Raw genomic sequence first — 17,990 nt, forward strand, 5'->3', positions numbered from 1 at the left:
TGTTTTAACCCAGATAGCTGCTCAACTATTATGAAGTACAGTGGATAAAGCGTTTAAGTTTTGATCTCTTTGCAAATTACATTTCAAACGTGTTTTTCCACTCACTAATTTAATAAACTTAACTTGGTCTTGCTTGGAAAAGAAAACCTGTCACATAATGCTGGCGGAGTTTCATCTGTGTCGCTCTGTCTGCGTTGCACAATGATCATAACGTTGAAGAAGAAAACAAAGCGAGCAGACATGATGTTCCCTGAAAAGTATTCGTAATTTGTTTTAGAAATGGAAACGCATGCCAAACCTTTAAATGCATAAACCAGATGCATAAAGAGAGAGCTTTAGAGGGCTTTAGATGTTTTTTTCCCCTCTCTGCTTAGGGAGCATGCAACACCGTCTGCATACACAGATGAAATTAACATAATGAATGTATGTAACATCATTTTCTGCCAAGCCTTTTCGTGCCTCTCCAGGTCAGAGGATCCAGGCTGTTCCCGCTCTGCCATCATATACAGCACATATATATTCTCTTTGCTGACAGTATTTACTCACTATGGTGTGTTATTACTGTCAGAGGAACGCGGTGCACTGATCCTTATATGAACCCATAAACATCTGCAGCACAAGAAATTCAGTTCCAGGACCTTGTAGGTGAAATATGTGCCACTCAGTCAGCCATGTGGCAAGTCACTATAATAGGCATATATCACCGGCCTTGGATCAATGCCCTGTTTCCCATAGGCGAAACCGATGTGGCACAGCATAATCAATTCTCGTTCCCCGATGCAGCAGAAAGGAGGGTCGAGCGGAATAAGCCCCCAACCAACATTAATACCAGCGCTGAATCCGAATCAGCTCATTAACATTCTGAAGAGAGCGGGGATTCAAGCCACGGTGAGAGCATCTGTTGCTGCAATCAGCTGATGCAGAGACCACAATGGCTTTGTAATCACAATGAACAAAGTGTGCATTTAGATAGCGCAAAATAAAACACAGTGATCTGGAGGAGCCACCCTAGGAGGAGGAATTTTAATAGCTGCAGCAGCAGTCATAACTCAAAGGATTGATCCGTTCACAGCTTGGAAAAGACATACACAGCTGCACAAACCAAAACCAGGAGTTAACTAGACCGGCTGACTATACTGCCCCTATGGAAAAAAAGTTAAAGCATAGTATGGCTACAGTGTGTGTCTGCTCCGTGTAGCTGGAGTCAGGTCACAGTCAATTGAATTACAGTACACATGATGGTCATGTGATCAGGTTTGTGTAAGCTACGCTTTCACAGGAGGGTGGGGTAGGTTAGAGGAGACGAGGAGAGTGTTCAGTACATGAAAGGTGTGAGTGTGTGCGCGTGTTCATTTCAACTCAAATGTCATCCCTGCAAATCCAAGCTCCCTGTTGGGAATACTGAAGAATCCCCAGGAGGGAATGACTCACAAATCAGGTTGGTGGACTGTGATATCCTTAGAATAAAATGACTGAAACGTGCGCCCTAGTGTTATACAGGTATTCATGAGGTGTGTCTGTGTGTGTGTGTGTGTGTGTGTGTGTGCAGGCATCCACACGCTCATCACTCATCTTTAATTTTCATCCACCCTGTTCAGCTCATGCATACGTTGCATAAACACAGTTAGTCTTGCAGTTTGTCAGCGCAGCAGTTAGTGATTAAATCTGATTATTTTCTTTGCAGAAGCAGCTGATTCTCAAATGCCTATATCTCTCCGTTAAGACGTACTAAAGCGTCACCGGGCGGGCAATTTTTTTGTAATAAGTTGCATTCAAACGAGCAGGCCAGTGCCTTTTCATGAGCTAGTCTGTTTCAATTGCTCATTAATCTGCTGCATTATTTATGTGTTATCTGCAGGCAGGGGGTGGGTGGGAGGTTACTGCTGACAGACTGAGTTGTAGGATGGAGAATTATGTTGCCTACCGTCACTGGCAGTGTGAAAGAGGTGATGCGGCACGTAAAATACTCTGTTACAAGTAAATCTCTGCATTTTAAAAATCATGCTCGAATGAAGAATTTCAGTGGAATAGAAGTATGAAGTCGCATGAAATGGAAATATTCAAGAATAGAACTTTAAATGTGTATTTGAGTGCAGTGCTTGGGTAAATCTACTTGTGTGTGTGTTGGCATTTGAAGGTGCCTACAAACACAATTTCCTTGACCATCAATTAGATACTGACTTGGGATACTTTCGCACGCACACACACACATACACAATCCACACCAAGACACACACACACACACAACCCACACCAAGACACACACACAACCCACACCAAGACACACACACAGCCCAATTTCACCCCCTCCTGATATCACAAGCCCCCTGTCAGCTGAAAATATGCCCCAGTCAGCAGAGCAGGAGCCCCTATAGCAGCAGAATAGGTTATTGCTGTCTCTTTCCTCTTCTTGTGGTCCCACTGGATGCTCAACACCTAATGAATACGTAGTGAATGGTTCACTCACTCACTGTCATATACACAAACTGCCAAATTCTAGCCCCCCCCCCATTCATTTAGCAGATGCTTTTATCCAAAGCTACGTTCATCAGAGAGTAAGAACAACACAAGCAAGAATCTGGAAAGAAGGAATCAACGTCAGTGAGTGCTAACGAACAGCTTTAAGTCCCATCAGACAACCCGGGACTGTAAGGTAATGGACAGAGGCAAAAAAAAGTTAATATATCTGCATTAACAACATCGACAGCTTTTCTTGAGAGTTCTAATCAGCAACAAAACCATCGTTAATATTGTCACGCTGGTGTGGATGGATGGTTTTGGAATGATGGGCCTCGACGAGTTTTTTCAATATTGTGTCATGGTACAATCTGAGCTCGCACTCTTCTTGCTGCTTCTGTGGATTCTATTCCTGTTCTTTTTTTAGCTGTTGTGGCAACTAACTTTCCCCCAATGGGGAATCAATAACACTTTAAACAGTTTAATACATGGCATTCAAATTAGTGTTAGGTTGTGCAGGTATTTACAGTTACCATATCTGTTTATTCTTGTAGCCTCTTTAAAGACAGATGTTTTTTTTATTTCTTTTTTAGCATGACACCCTCTTCTGTTTCTGTGTTGCTATTACAACTTTATAAAATGAATGAACGTGGACATAAGAGAACAGATTCTGAAGAAATGGCATCAACTCCCAATAAATCCTGTGAAGTGAATTTGTTTCTAAGGATATTATGAATGATTTACTCCACTTTTATTATGCAGATAAAAGTGTCCAATCAAGTGAAAGGTATGTTTTTTTTATTAAGATTGTACTTGATTTCATAAAAAGGCAAATTGATGAGCAGAAATGTCGCACATCAAATTCATTGTTGAGTGTCAGCATCTTCACAAATGGAGAAAAGTGAAATTGGTAATCCGATTCAAAAGACATTCAGTCATCTGGAAAAAACTAAGCCAATATGACAAAAAAAAAATACAAAAATAAATGCTGTGTTTAAGCAGCTTTATATGAAGCACACTTTGCATTCACACAAAAATCTAAGATGTAAACAAAGAAAGTTCCCCCCTTATATAAGCCATATGTTTATAAAGAGTATAACCACATTGGTTTAAATGTAGCACTACTCAGAAGGAACTGATAAGAAATCTTAGCTTTGTATAAATTATTGTTTTATTTCATAAACTTCTTGGAGGTTTTTCCCAAAGCATCATACTGTCAACATGTCTACTGGAGGAGGTTTTAAAGGGATCTGGCCTAGAGTGAACTTCTTCGCCTTAAACTGGTTCAGTTCCTCTGGAGTCAGTTCGCTCGCTGGTGAAAAAAGACAGTCTGACGCCCCGCCAGCGGACCCACCTCCTGCTGCAGGTGGAGCAGATTGACCAAAACCGCTGCTGCTTCCTGCTGATGCTGCTGGTGCTCCGGCCCCGAAACCGCCTCCGAATCCTCCTCCTGTGCCGGCTGTCGAGGAGAAGCTGAACCCGGAGGCCGAGCCGAATCCTGAAGTGGCTGCCGGCGTGCTTGTAGTTGTAGAGTTGAAGGAGAAAGAAGAAGCTGAGGGAGCAGAGGGGGCCGAGGAGGACTGACCAAACCCAGAGGGAGGCTGTGTAGGCGCAGCTAAGGCACTGCCAAAACCTGCGGACGATGATGGCGGTGGTGCTGAGGAACCAAATCCCCCACTGGGAGCAGCAAAGCTGAAAGTGCTGGCCTGGGCTGGTGCTGCAGCTCCAAAACCTACATGATAAGAAATTACAGTTCAAAGACGAGGAATAGCCAGCGCAGATCATATTAAATCCTATTACCATATTCAGACAAGATGAAGAAAGAAAATTGTGATCTATAAACCTACACACTCAAATTCAGATGCAGTCATGTTCTTCACAATCACTTGGCACGGCAGTCAGAAAGTCACATCTCACATGTAGTTCAGTTATTTGCTCCAGTACTATAGTCATAGGTTATTATGGAGTAAGTTGAATTAACGCTACAGACAGAAGCACCAAGGGTAGAACAATGAAAACAGCTAGTCTGGGTCTGTAGGGTCATCTAAAAAGAAATAATTGTGGTTCAAATAAAAAGTTTTGACAATAAGTGTGTCTCCCTAAAAAAAGAAGGACACTACGTTCATTTACCTATAAAAAGGTACAGCTGCGTAACTTCATGGACAGATACAAATCTCCAGACACAGGGCGGCTTAAAAGGAATCTTGCCGTCTGTCTGGGAACCGGTTAGGCTCTGTCTGCCGCCTTGGCTCTGTGCAGGATTCTAACAGCTACTAAAGCGTCCTGATGTGAGGTCCTTTTCTGCTTACATCACCACAACGATTGCACAAAACCAAAATGCTTTAATGGCGCATGGAGATGTTTGTAACACAAGCTTGCCTTCCTGTGCTCCTGTGTGCAATCAGCAAATCAATTGGACAGCAGATGAGCAAATAATCAGGTATTTAAAGATGGAGTGGGAGCGCTGCAGTGTATCCCTGTTTGTGTAACAAGCAGAGTGGAAGTGCTTTTTTCTCTTAATCAATGGCAGAAATAGTCCGACAATGCACCTGACAAATTTAATTTTTAAGACCCACCAGGCCATGGCAGCATAGATTGGGGTGTCATGACATTTGCTCCAAAAAAAAAAAAATGGAGCTTGGTGTCAAAATGACAAACGCAAAGAACTCTGTCTAACCTTTGCTTTCGAAGCCAGATGAAGAGGATCCGAATCCAGTCACTGTCCCTGAATCGAAGCCGCCTGACGATGCCTGAGGTGCTGGGTTGTTTAACTCTGCAAGCTGTAAAAGAGTAAACGCAGAAAAAAAATCATGACATGTTTACCGTTTTCTTAAAGAGCCTTCATAAACATAAACAGGAGTACTAGACGGTGTGTGTGCTTGTGTCTCACCACAGCTGTGCGGGTGGCTGGACTCATGACTTTCAGCTCCTGGACTCTGCTTCTCCACTGGTTGAACAACTGGTTGACCCCGTTAACCTAAAAACATTCAACATTGTTAGACTGATTTTGAAAATGACTGTCTGATCAGACTCTGAGATTACCTTGGAATAGTAGACTTTATTCAGGAAGTCAAGAGTCTACAGAAGTTCACTGCAGAAGTTCACCTCTTTATTTTCTTAATGGCCTGGACACAAACATCAGGAGTAACATTCTAGACACTTACATAACTCTGCAGATCTCCTGAGACTCTTGTGGCGTTAAACTCCAGCCTGAGCTCTTCAGGAGAGAGGTCAGTGAAACCTGTGGACAAGAAATATCACACATTACTCAGTTGTTGTGTCTTGGTTATTGGTTTTATCATTCAAAACTAAGATTGTTTGTGACTTCAAACAACACCAGAAATCAAGTATTCAAATGTACACATTATACGGACCAGATAAAGGGTCCTTTGAGCCCGAGTAACACGAGAACCTCCACTGTCCTGAGCTTTCCCAAATGTCCATGTCCATCTGAATGATCTCCCTGTGGGACAGTAAGACAGACATCACACGAGTGAATTCCTTTTCAAAACTGTCTTTTTTTTTTTGCCACCCCTAAAAAAAAATAATAATCAAGCAGACTCACAGTTTTTTGTCATCATCTTCATCTCCAGTCGGCACCTGCTGCCCTCCACCTCCTCTTCCTCCTCTGTCAAAGGTACTGGACGGAGCCAGCGATGAAAATCTGTTCTGATTAGAGAAGCTGAATTCAGAGGACTTCAAGTTGTCTCTTCTCCCTGCACCTCCTGCTTGACCCCAGTCATTCCCTCCTCCTCCTCCTCCTCCTCCTGCTTGACCCCAGTCATTCCCTCCTCCTCCTCCTCCTGCTTGACCCCAGTCATTCCCTCCTCCTCCACCTCCTCCACCTCCCCAGTCATTGCTCCCTTGAGAGGAGAAGGATGAAGGCTGGATATAGCCTCCTTTTTGCTGTGAAGGATTCACCCACACTCGGTTTCCATACCCTGAAATCAAAACGCAAACAACAGTCATTAAAGAGGGAAAAGATGTAGATCCTAAACCAGTGAGCAGCAACAACAACAACAACAACAACAACAACAACAACAACAACAATACACTACAACAGCATGACTGTCTGTCAAGAGAGAGGGATCCCTCTTCCATTCATCCATCTTTCAGCCCTGTGATAAGTGGGTTGTGTGTCCTTATGTTTCCTTATCGGAAATGAGGGTTCAAAAGCAGTGGATGCTGTATGTTTGTTATTTTGCATAGTAAACAGACTTGTAGATTGTTATGCTCCGAGACATATCTGGTAGCAGAATGACAGATAGTAGCAAATAGTGCCTTCTACTTTCTAACATTTGAATCCCTGCATGTTTAGTTGTCCATTACTGTTTGTTTTTGTCCACTGGCCTTGCTGACTTCACTTCAATGCATTCATATGAATAATGAGCAGCTAGTCTTTTTTTTGTAAAGAGGCTGTAATGATTAAATAAAGTTCATTAAAAGTCTTAAATCGACTGAGAATGTCTAGCTAGTGTTATCATTACTGTTTGTTTTCCAAGTGAAAACTTGACGACCTATTTATTGGTGAGTTTATTGGTCGTTACCTCCACCTCCTCCTCTGGGCTGTTGTTGAGCAGAGGAGCGGTTGTAGTTGGTGTTGTTGTTGTTGTATCCTCCTCCACCTCCTCCACCACCTCCACCACCTCCTCCTCCTCCTCCTCCTCGGCTTCCCCCCCTCGGGTGTTCATTCCAACATTTTTCGCCATAACGACAACGTCCCTGAAGAAAGAAATTGCACACTGGCATTTCCACACGATGTTGTTTGTAAAAAAATAAACAAACCCTTTCTTCAATAGTTCCCCCTATCAACAGCGCAGCATGTTTTCATGCGACCGAGGAAGAAGAATGAGCTGCCGTCGCAGAGAATTTACGTCATCGGCCAATCACAACGAGAACACAAACAGCGACCTCTGGTGATGATATGAATATTTACCTTACAGTTTAGAGCAGTGGTGTCCAAACTTTATTTCTTGCGGGCCAAAATTGTCGTGTTAGAATCGCTCGCGGGCCACAGGTTTTGTTTTTTAAAATATAGTTGAAAAAATAGTAAGGCTTTGTAGATCAGAATCAAAAGGCTCGCTAAAGAAACCTTTTAATAAAAGGAAATCAAATATTTAGATTTCTTCGTTCTACTTTATTTGTTTTTTTTCTCAGAATCAAGCCTGTAACGTGGTTCATTTTTTTAGAAAAGCTTTCTGCATTTAGCTCAGGTCATTAAATGGTTAAACAACAGTCAGCTTGTTTGAAAAAACTTTGCATACGGTTTTTTTCATAGTTTACAAAAATGTGTGTAAAATAGTAAAAACTGTAGAAAAACAAACAACAACATACATGTTACTGAACATTTTCTATTTTAGGAATATTGTTCCGCCCTTGTTAACATGAAAAAGAAAAATAAGATAATGTGCCAATCTTAATCGAGGCCTCGGGCCAAAATCTTCTGATTCTTTATTTGAAGTCACGGGCCGCAAAAAAAATCCCCTCAAGGGCCACAAATGGCCCTCGGGCCGCACTTTGGACACCCCTGGTCTATGGTGATGATACAATGGTAATTTTCAGGAACCTAAATCTTTACTTACATTTTTTTTTTCTCATATTAATGTTACATCAGTGATCCCCGCTGAAGCATGGGTAGTATTTCATCAGCGCAGTTTTTCATTGTTGCTGTGTAACATTGCTGCAAATTTGCAATCCAGAAAAAAATGCTTGATGTAACTGACGTGATTTTAATGTAAACTGATGGCCCTTTTACACTCACACAGCTGTGTGCAATGTTTTTGTCTGACTATAATTCCTAAAAAGGGAGGAGCTATGTTTTTGAAACTATACTTTCAAAGTTGAAATTTTACAAGACAAGAAGATATCCAACATTTCTAACAACTAAAGAAATTACTCATTTCCCAAACCCTGAAACAGGTTGAACTGGGGCTCGTAAGGCCATGTACAGGATATTTGTCCTCTAAAACCTGATTAGTAATTCAGCCCTGAAGCTAAACTAACTGGATTCTGACTACACAATAACAATAGATGATGTAACCTGTCTCATACTAACAGGAGCTGCAAACACAATGATCATAGTCTGTGAGCCGTGTTCACACAAAAGGTCTTCAGCCATAAAAGAAACACACCCAACACAACATGGGTGACTGTGGTTTATTTAGTATGTGAAAATAAACATGATTTCTGACAACATATGAAAATGAATTATATCAAAACATCATACAAAGGCGGATTGAGACCTCAGACATTAAAACTCTGTAATGAGCAGTTTCAATAAAATATGTAAAAATATGATAAAAGTGTATCTGATGCGACCTTTTTTTAAATAGACTACACAGGTTAATCCCAATGATAAACGTTTACCAAAAATACATTGATTCAGGATCAATGATATACTGTTGTAACTTTATTAAAACATTGACCCAAAGACTCACATGAAAACTTTGTTTTTCAAAGAATATGAAATAAATATGTAAAGTACTTTTCTTAACACAAAATATGAAATATGAATGTTAACCGAGAGTGGTAATAGTTGCATTTCAAAGGTAGCTTCATAAACTTTATAGCTCATGTACACATGATTTGAACAATAAAACATCAATACAAATCATAAATCATAACATTATGTTTCGTATGATTTTGCATTAAATTCCAATATATCAGGGAATGCTTAAAATGTTGTTTTCTTCGTAAATAAAACTAGAAAATGAATGCATGGTTTAATCAAGAGCAGTAGCAGCAATAAAATACAGACTCTGTGTAGGTTCTCAGTCCTCCAGGTCATAGTAAATTTGAAGCTTGATCCAAAGGCAACAGGACCTGATTTTCTCTTGACCTGACCTTGAAGACGTTTCACCTCTCCGCTGAAAGTTTTCTTTGGTTCTAAACTGTCTGGTGGACGGAGCTGATGATCCTCAGAGGCTTAAATTTCCAGCTCCATCCACCAGTTAGTTTAGAACTGAAGGAGAGGTGAAACGTCTTCAATATCTTTTCACAAGTCCAGTTTCACTTGGATCAAGCTTCCAAAAAGCTGGACAGAGTCGATACAACAAGGTAATGGTAAGTATTGGTGTAAAAACAAGTTTTAGCATATGTTTTTTTTAAAAACTGGATTTTTAAAATACACAAATCATCTGTTGGACAGATTAATATAAGGTGCATTATAAAGTTCAATGGCTTACAAGCAATACTAGTGAGACACTCGTATGAACCATTTATGAGCTGCCCCAACTTACACAAATTCATTGTATAAAATATATTTATTTCTTTATACAAAAATACGAAGTCTTTGCCTGGTAATAGAAACATTTGGGAGAACAATACAATTATATAATATCTCTACGTTACATACTTATTAATAAAATGTTGTTTTTTCAAAGAAATGTTTTATAACAGACTCCAATAAGCTTAATCCAAATTCATTTTACAATAAAGAAATAAACGTCTTGAATAAAGTCTATAGAAATTGGAAGAAAGTGCAGATGCAGACACCTCTACTCCTCCAGCCCTCTGCTCAGCATTGACAAACCCCGTATGCTGAGACAGAGGACCACGCAGGGAACTCCGGCTTGGTTTCCTGTCTCCATCTGTAGCCAGTCTGCATCTCTCCTCAAAGCCACGTTGGTGGAACTGAGCAGCTGCTCAGCAAGTTGGAAGGTCTGGTTGTCCTGCAGCAGGACCGGAAGACACTGGATGGAGAGAGGCTCGCTGCTGTCCTTTAACCTGGTCATCTGGTTTGATGGATAAATGGATGGAGAGATTGGAAAAAAATACATGTAGAATTTTTCACATTTTGCTTTTGGTTTGGTTTGGTTACCTTCACATAGGCTGTTTTCTCCTTATGCTAAGCTAGGCTAACTAGCTGCAGTGCACACTCAAGAGTGGTATCAATCAAATAAGCATATTTCTTATAAAGGCCAAACTATAAACTCATATATGTATTCTGCCAATACACATTCAAATATTAGACTTGTTTAGCTTCATATCAAATTCATAACTGATCATTATATTTTCAACAGTTTTGAAGTCAGTAGTGTAAAAGTGTGTATGAACTGACCAGTGTGTCGAAGGCCTCCAGGAATTCAGGACAGCTTCCCGCCAGGAGGCTCAGAGTTTTATCAGGCAACTCTAATAAAACAACAAATATGACACACATGATTAGGTTTTGGAAATGTTTTCTTTAATTCAAAAATGTTTCTGGAATAATGTTTCAGCCTGAAGCTGACCCCCTTACCTTCCATGGCGCTGACCAGCAGGTGAGCAGCCATTAGGTGAGCAGGTACACCACCCTGGCTGTCCTCAGGGTAACCGTCCAGTATGGCTGAAAACGTTATTTCCTGACTGCCCGATAGCTGTCCATGTTCGGCCATGTCGAGTGTTTCACCGCTACACAAGTCCTCCAGCTGACAGAGGGGTGGGGCAACAGAGAAAACTGAATATTTCCTGTGTCACAGATTCTGTCTTTGACTTTATTAAACTGCTGTTCTGGGATTCTGTTTGGGGAAGCCAATTGTAACACAATCATCTACATGTGTAACTTTGAAAACGAACCCAAAACAACAAGTGGCCATCATAAAAACCTGCGGTGTATTGCTGTCATTGTATCACTTACCAAACACTGCAGGTATGACAGAGCACCTCTGTCCCTCAGAGTGTCCTGGAGGCGCTTGAACAAGGCAAATCGAGCAGACTCGGGCAGCTCTGCCAGAGGAGAAAGGTCCATCTCATGTGAGCCTGTAAGAGAGAGGAACATTCTATATCAGGATTTAAACAGAAGCTACAGCAGCATGAAAATGTGGCTGATCTTAGCCTAAGTCTTACACCTTTATTATTATCCTGGATAATTGTATAATCCTTGTTAGTTTGTTAGAAATGTATGATCTTTTTTTAGGATTTAAAGATTATTTTTACAATAACTATCATCCTAAAATAAACAAATGTAATGTTTCAACACATATCTGTCCAAATCTGCCCTTTAAATACTCACATGACCATCAGTTTTGATATTGATAATAGTGGTTCATATGCTTATTATTGTAATTCCTCACAGCATTATGCGATCAACATTTTTTGAATGCTGCTTAAATTTCTAGTGAGGCAACATTACTCATTTAAATTAAGCTACCGTATAGTCATAAGTGTGACACAGTTTACTCCACTATAAAATCTTACTTCTCCCAGGAATGAGGACGCATAACAAAACCAGCATCAGTTTATATCACCACCTTGATTTTGAATCAGTTCCACAAATAAGACAAAGATGACATAACTTCAAAATATTTTTAAAATGACACAATGAGAGAATTGTGTTTTTCTTTAAATTGGGAACAAAGTATGGATTTGTTTTTGGATGTGTAGGTTGGTTTGACAATTGGTATTTTAAGGTCATTTGGAAATCTGGGAATGGAAACGGAGATCTCTAGCAAAATAAGAACATGAAGTAACTATATGTATAATTGTTACAGGGGAATAAATAAACCCAACTGAGCACCATGAGAAGTCAGTTTTTTCTTTGTATTGTGATCATAGTATTTTTTTGTAACCATCGTAACACCAGCTTCCATACAAGTAGTAGTATAGTTAAATGACAGGCACTTTTTCATTGAAGCCACAAAGTCATTTGTTCCCGGAAAAAAGGAACTCATTGGGGTCCCACAAAATCCTCACTTCCTCACAGAAAAAGAGAAATATGGGAAAGATAAGTTATAGCTGAATAACTGAATTTTATCGTCTGTGTTACTGGCCAAATGTATGAATGAATTAACTGTTACAAACCATTTTGTGACGCACTCAATGGTACTGTTTCTGGAGCTTTCTGCCCATTGCGTTGTCCGTCTACTGTGTCCAAGAAATCATGGGATGGCGTTGTCACGGGTGAGTCTGCCTCAATTCCTCCTATTGCTCCAGGTCTTAGACAAATACCTGAAAATATGGAAAAACACGTGTTAAAAAGATACAGAGGAGGACATTTACAGTGAAAAAAAAATTAAGTCAAAACTATCAAGTGATCCACTTCCCTTTTCCAAGCGCTTTATTACTGTGGACACGGTGTTATCTGCTATTTCAACATCTTGACACTGTACGTTTTTCATTGCATAATCTTTAAGATGCAAAGCTGCAACATGACAAAGTTTTTCAGGGAACTTGGTTGTACGTATTTGACATCATTGAAAACAACCAGCAATGGAGAAGTGTCATAAATCAAAGTTTCCCTCTCTTTAACAAAACATACACACACACACACACACACACACACACACACACACACACACACACACACACACACAAATACTCACCATAGTGTCCATTTTTCTTAATCTCCAGCTCAAGGACGCTATATGCGACAACTGTACCGGAGGGGATCTTCAAGGAAACATCGCTGTCAGCCTCAATCTTGTTTCTCTCCTTAACACACAACTTAAAAGACACATAATACACACGTGTTTTCATCGAATCCAGGGGAAATGCTTTGCATCAATGTTCTGACCAGTAACTTAACGACTGTTTGCAGAGCACCCATATTACCGATAACCGTTTTCCGGGCGCTGAGAGTCGGCAGCCTGTTGCAGCAGCTCCGACTCTTTTTTCTTTATTTTGTCTATTTTCTTGCTTTTATTAAGTATTTTTGCACTGTTTCAGTGTTTATTGTTGGCCCCTGTTTTTATTTTTATTTTTATTTTTATTTATCTTATCTATTCTGTTTAATGTGTATTTTTGAGCTTTCTTGTCTGTACTGCTGTAACGCCCGAATTTCCCCTCGGGAAGTACTATCCTATCCTATCCTATTAAATCAGTGTCATCCGCACCCACCTTAAAAGGGCTTCCCAGCATGCCAATGAGACCAAGCACCCCCTGAAAGAGGCACTGCTCCTTTTTGGTCTGGCTGACGGAGCAGGAGTCGGTGGTGAAGATGCGCTCCTTCACCACTGCCAGCACCTCAGCTGGCTTCTCCAGCTGCTGCACCAGCACATGCTCCATGTTAACCAGCCTACAGAAGAAAAAAAAAGGCTTTTATCTACAACTGCTTAGCAGTGTGTGTGTGTGTGTGTGTGTGTGGGTGTGTGTGTGTGTGTGTGTGTGTGTGTGTGTGTGTGTGTGTGTGTGTGTGTGTGTGTGTGTGTGTGTGTGTGTGTGTGTGTGTACCTTTGGGTTGTATAAATCATTAATGGGCTTGGTTGCATTCACATAAAAAGGTGAGATTAGAAATAGTTAAATTGACAGAGGTGATTGAAATCAAAAGTCTGTAGTTGAACTACATTTAGAAAGGGTTCACCTCATTAATAATGGAATCATCTTCCTGTTAGCTTTTGCACTGTGCGAATACTTAACAAAGGGATATTTTAACACCTGCTGCTGGAGTCTTCCAGCAGCTTCTTCACATCCAGAGTCTCTTTCTTCAGCTTGCCAAAACACGACTTCAGTTTGGAGGTGCCATACCCCTCCAGTGTGGCGCTGACGGAGCTAGCCTCAGTGTCCAGCTTCGCTGAGAGTTTGTCCCAATACTTCCCCTCGAAGGAAAGAAACTCTTCCTCAGACACACCTGAAAACAAATGTTGACAGACAGGATGGGTTTAAGTGGCTTCGTGCAATGTGAAAATATCTACAGAGAAGTTTATATTTTGTGCATGTGCACACCTACATACCAGGACTGAGTCCCTTGTCTCCCTGCAACAAGTCGCTGAGGCTGAAATCTGTGGTATGGTACTTCGGTTTCTGCCAGAACCAGATGCGATTGCGTTTGACGACAAGCGCCATGGGAACCAGTTTGTGTGAGTCATTCACTCGGGACACGTGGATGAGGCTTCCTTCGGGGTCAATGTCGCGAACAAAGTTGGCGGTGGCTTTGGAAAACATGGCTTCAGCAGACGAGGGCTGCAGACAGCTGCAAAAGAGAGGAATTAAAGGCTTTAACTTTGTCCACAAAGAGCAAGAACCAAGCTTAGGGGGGGTTTCCATTCAAGACTACAGTAGGTATTCTCCCTATTTTAACCCTCCTGATGTAGTTTATTCAGTTTCAGAAACCTGCAGCCTTTTTGTTTGTGTGGGGTCTCCCGTAACCCGGCACCACTCTTGCAGTTACAGTGACTCAGTTGGCATTAAGGAAGTTCCCCTACACTCAGCTCAGCTTTTATTGCTTAAATATTTAAAGTAATCAGGCGTCAAAGGGGATTTGTGCTGTGAGGCGAAAGAGAGCAGACGGTTTGGAAGAAAGTTTAAAGGTATGTTTAAACAAACTCTAAGTGTTGGCAGGAGGACCGAGGGAGAAGTCAGTTTGGGTGAATACATAAGAGAGGGAGAGGCTTAGATTTCTGATGCTTTTTCCCTTCATGAACTCAAGAACAGCCCCTGGTTTGCATAAACCAGTGTTTCCCCTAGGTTTACAGCATTGGGGGGGGGGGGGGCATGCTGACACGCCATCACAAACACTTGAAGGAATCTTGCTGTTCATGCTACTTGTAATGACAGCTGTCCTTTTCTATCGGAAAGGTATCCTTAAATGGATACAATGACCTTACTTCTTTCCCTGATTTCCGACTCTATCCACTATCCTATCTCTACAATAAAGGCACAAAAAGCCCAAAAATAAATCTTAATTTTTTTTTTTTACTTGACCTTCAAGGGGGGTGGGTGGGGGGGGGACCGGGGGCGGGGGTGGTAGGGGAAACACTGTAAACACAAACCCTATTTGACTCGACATGGTTTCAGCGTGTTGAGTCATTAGATTTGAATTATTGAAGAGTTAGGAGTACATCAGCTGGGACCTTTCTCTACGCCATAACCCCAAACTCCAGTACCAAAAGCTGAAATATGCTTTATCCAAATATTTTATGTTTCTGTCTTTCAGGATGAACAAAACTGAAACAAGACTATACGTGAAAGAGCAAAATACATGATAGAAATAACCTCCATTTAGGCTAGTTTACGTGGTTAAAGTTATGTGTAAGCGTATTTATATTAGTGTTGTAAAGTTTATTATAATGGTTCCTAAAATATCATCGGAAGCATATTACCATAAAGCAAACAGCAAAGTACATTAAAATGTTTCTATAAAAAGTATTGTCCTATTTTTAGCATTAAGCTCATGTAAAACACTATAAGTAAGAGCTGAAATGTGATTCACAAAAGCGAAAGTTCAAAGGAAGCTCCAATAAAAAAAAAAGATATTCCCATTAAAAACCTCGTCAATACAAACAGTTAACCTAACTCGCAAAAAATGTCTCCCACAACATTCCTGCCGCAAGTGCCCAGCGCGCGTGTCTGATTCCCGGCAGTCCACTTTCTCTAATGTATCCCGGCTGCAGAGCTGCGCGTGCTCGTATTAATGAGGTCAGTTGTGCTCGAGTCTTGGGAACGCATGACTCGGATTATGAGTGTAAAAGTAAATAAAAACATTTTTTTTCTGACGAACAAAGTGTATTCAAAACATTAACATGCGTTTCTCATCCGACTAGAGTGAAAACAGAGTCATTAGTTCTGCTTCTCAAAGTCATTGACGAATGTTCTTAATTAGAAAATGAAGTTTTAGCCTACCTCAATTAGCTTAAAACTTCCCGAACGATTCAGGGCTTTGAGTCGTGACGCGACGAGGTCCTGCTGTCACCCCAGAAGTGTCATCGAAGTCGTCATGCGTAAAAGTGTCCAAATGTGTCCCACAAGATAGTCCCCTGGTTGGAACAATCACTGAATCGATATTGTCCGTTAGGTACAACAACAGAAAAAGTAAAAAATAATAATAATAATCTGTGATAGCAGCTGTGTTGGGTCAGAGCTGTGGCTGAATGGAGGGAGAAGGTTGTACTGTACCGTTATTCACTTCACAGCGCAAGACAGAGACCGCCTCCCCTCCCACTCTCACTGTGGAGTTAATTATGAACATATGAACTCTTTGTATGCGCGTGCGTGTTTGATACTACTGGACATGAGTAGACTTGCCTCTTTTATTTTTATTTTTTTAGACAAAAAAAGTAGAGAATATGTGAGAATACAGTAAATGGTGCCTTATTGATTCATTTAATTCCCTCTTGCTCTGAATCTGCACAAAGGTGATGCTTTGAACCTAGCACAGGTGGTGTTTTCCCCTGCAACACCACATCCTGACTAATGAGAAAAAGAATTCATCAAACAAACTACTTTAGAGTTTATAAACTTTGTCAAAAAGGTAAAAAAAAAAAAAAATCACACAAAGCCCCAAACTCAATGAAATCAGTCGGCCTATACCTTCTCTGCTCATGGAGCAGAGCAAGATGATTATCCTCCTGAGAGAGCGGCACACGTTCACCTTTCTTTCAGTAACCCCAATTAAAACATACCATGTGGTAATTCTTGAAATGGGTTACAATAACAGTGAAGGAAACCACATTGTGGGTAGTTGTTGGCATAGTATGTGATGATGCAAGGACTTGGGCCAGAAGTGTAAAGAGGAGGGTGTAGTTTGTTCCATCACATGCTTTGTAGCAGTGATAAGTGGAGGGTTTGTAAAGACTAACAGGGAGTTGTCAAACAGATGTAGTGATAACAGGCCTCTGTCCCCCTGAGCTATGGATACACAAATAGCCACACATGTCGTCACATTATTTGGGGCTTTGGTGAAAGAAGCATTGAAATGTTTTACAGACATAAAGGTACTTTACTTTTTTTTTTTTTCATCATTAAGTGGTACGCTAAATTTTAGCTGTAGCAGCATAATGTACAAAAATCAAGTAACAAGACTGATATTGAGACAGTTGCCAGTTTCAAAAACTCACTAATAATATTCCTGTATTACTTTGTATTAGCATTTATGTACTGTTGTAGTAGGATAGGGTAAAGATATAATTCAGTCTCTACAAATTGAAATTAAAACCAAACATTTGAGGTCAAACCCTTTGGTTAGGCTGTTACGGTTAACTGAGTGCATACTTAACTATTAATAAAGCTTGATGACCTCACCTCTCTGTGTGAGTCAAATTTTTATTCTGCGGTCCAAACATGCCCAACCCCACTCATAATCCTATCTGACCGTGTTAAAAATGACTATTATCAATGGTTACAACTGGTATAAAATTATTTTATTTCCACTGCAATACTAATTTTAAACAAGGCTAGATAAACACTAACTTTTAACATGCTTTGCGTCATGTGCTTTCATTTATAGAACCTTTGGTATGATTTCATGTGAGTCTAATGGGTGTGAAAGTTTTTCTGTTATGTTACTGTGTGATAAACGATAAAGTTCTTGGAATCTTGAATCTTATATTTGTAACCGTAAACACACAGATATAATAAGAAGACTATACACCAGAAAATTCAAACTACAAATAAAGCGATATAACTAATAACTACTGAAATTGTGTCATTTTGTGGGGTTTTTTTAAAATGGAAAACAACACACTGTAATTATTTTTGGGCAAATTAGTATCCTTTGTCTAACTTATTTTTATTTCTTAGAAGTGCTCATTTTGTCCAGTCTGTGTCAGCATAATAACACAAACTATCTGTGATTCTCTCTGCGTTTCTGTGAGTCGTATCAACACATTGAGCTAACCTGTGGA

At 40.4% G+C, this 17,990-nt stretch overlaps 2 protein-coding genes across 5 annotated transcripts; both read right to left on the reverse strand.

Moving 5' to 3' along the window:
- Nucleotides 1–3,446: 3,446 nt before the first annotated feature.
- nup42 (nucleoporin 42) lies at nt 3,447–7,334 on the reverse strand. Of its 4 annotated transcripts, none has more exons than XM_061059960.1 (8): nt 7,005–7,334; nt 6,294–6,398; nt 6,023–6,218; nt 5,832–5,920; nt 5,622–5,698; nt 5,348–5,434; nt 5,135–5,237; nt 3,447–4,189 (listed from the first exon to the last, which is right to left on the reverse strand). In XM_061059960.1, the coding sequence occupies exons 1-8, from the start codon at nt 7,204–7,206 to the stop codon at nt 3,666–3,668; spliced, it is 1,383 nt and encodes a 460-aa protein (XP_060915943.1). In that variant the 5' UTR covers nt 7,207–7,334; the 3' UTR covers nt 3,447–3,665. The 4 variants fall into 4 exon arrangements, with proteins under 4 accessions (XP_060915943.1, XP_060915942.1, XP_060915941.1 ...); XM_061059959.1 differs by having other exon boundaries at nt 6,023–6,221; XM_061059958.1 differs by having other exon boundaries at nt 6,023–6,224.
- A 2,505-nt stretch (nt 7,335–9,839) lies between these two features.
- LOC132991274 (gasdermin-E-like) lies at nt 9,840–16,307 on the reverse strand. Its single transcript, XM_061059983.1, has 10 exons — nt 15,991–16,307; nt 14,103–14,331; nt 13,807–13,999; nt 13,270–13,447; nt 12,756–12,876; nt 12,235–12,381; nt 11,072–11,193; nt 10,694–10,862; nt 10,517–10,587; nt 9,840–10,190 (listed from the first exon to the last, which is right to left on the reverse strand). The coding sequence occupies exons 2-10, from the start codon at nt 14,311–14,313 to the stop codon at nt 9,954–9,956; spliced, it is 1,449 nt and encodes a 482-aa protein (XP_060915966.1). The 5' UTR covers nt 14,314–14,331; nt 15,991–16,307; the 3' UTR covers nt 9,840–9,953.
- Between the last annotated feature and the right edge of the window lie 1,683 nt (nt 16,308–17,990).

This window comes from Labrus mixtus, chromosome 16, assembly GCF_963584025.1.
Source record: "Labrus mixtus chromosome 16, fLabMix1.1, whole genome shotgun sequence".
In the NCBI taxonomy this organism is placed as follows: Eukaryota; Metazoa; Chordata; class Actinopteri; order Labriformes; family Labridae; genus Labrus; species Labrus mixtus.

Coding starts and splice junctions, on each gene's coding strand:
- nup42 (XM_061059957.1), bottom strand. CDS start 7,206: ATGCCAGTGTGCAATTTCTTTCTTCAGGGACGTTGTCGTTATGGCGAA. Junction 5,921..6,022: donor GAAGATGATGACAAAAAACT/GTGAGTCTGCTT, acceptor ACTGTCCCACAG/GGAGATCATTCAGATGGACA. Junction 4,190..5,134: donor ATCTGGCTTCGAAAGCAAAG/GTTAGACAGAGT, acceptor CTTATCATGTAG/GTTTTGGAGCTGCAGCACCA.
- LOC132991274 (XM_061059983.1), bottom strand. CDS start 14,313: ATGTTTTCCAAAGCCACCGCCAACTTTGTTCGCGACATTGACCCCGAA. Junction 11,194..12,234: donor ATTGAGTGCGTCACAAAATG/GTTTGTAACAGT, acceptor TCTCTCTTACAG/GCTCACATGAGATGGACCTT. Junction 10,863..11,071: donor TGTCATACCTGCAGTGTTTG/GTAAGTGATACA, acceptor CCCCTCTGTCAG/CTGGAGGACTTGTGTAGCGG.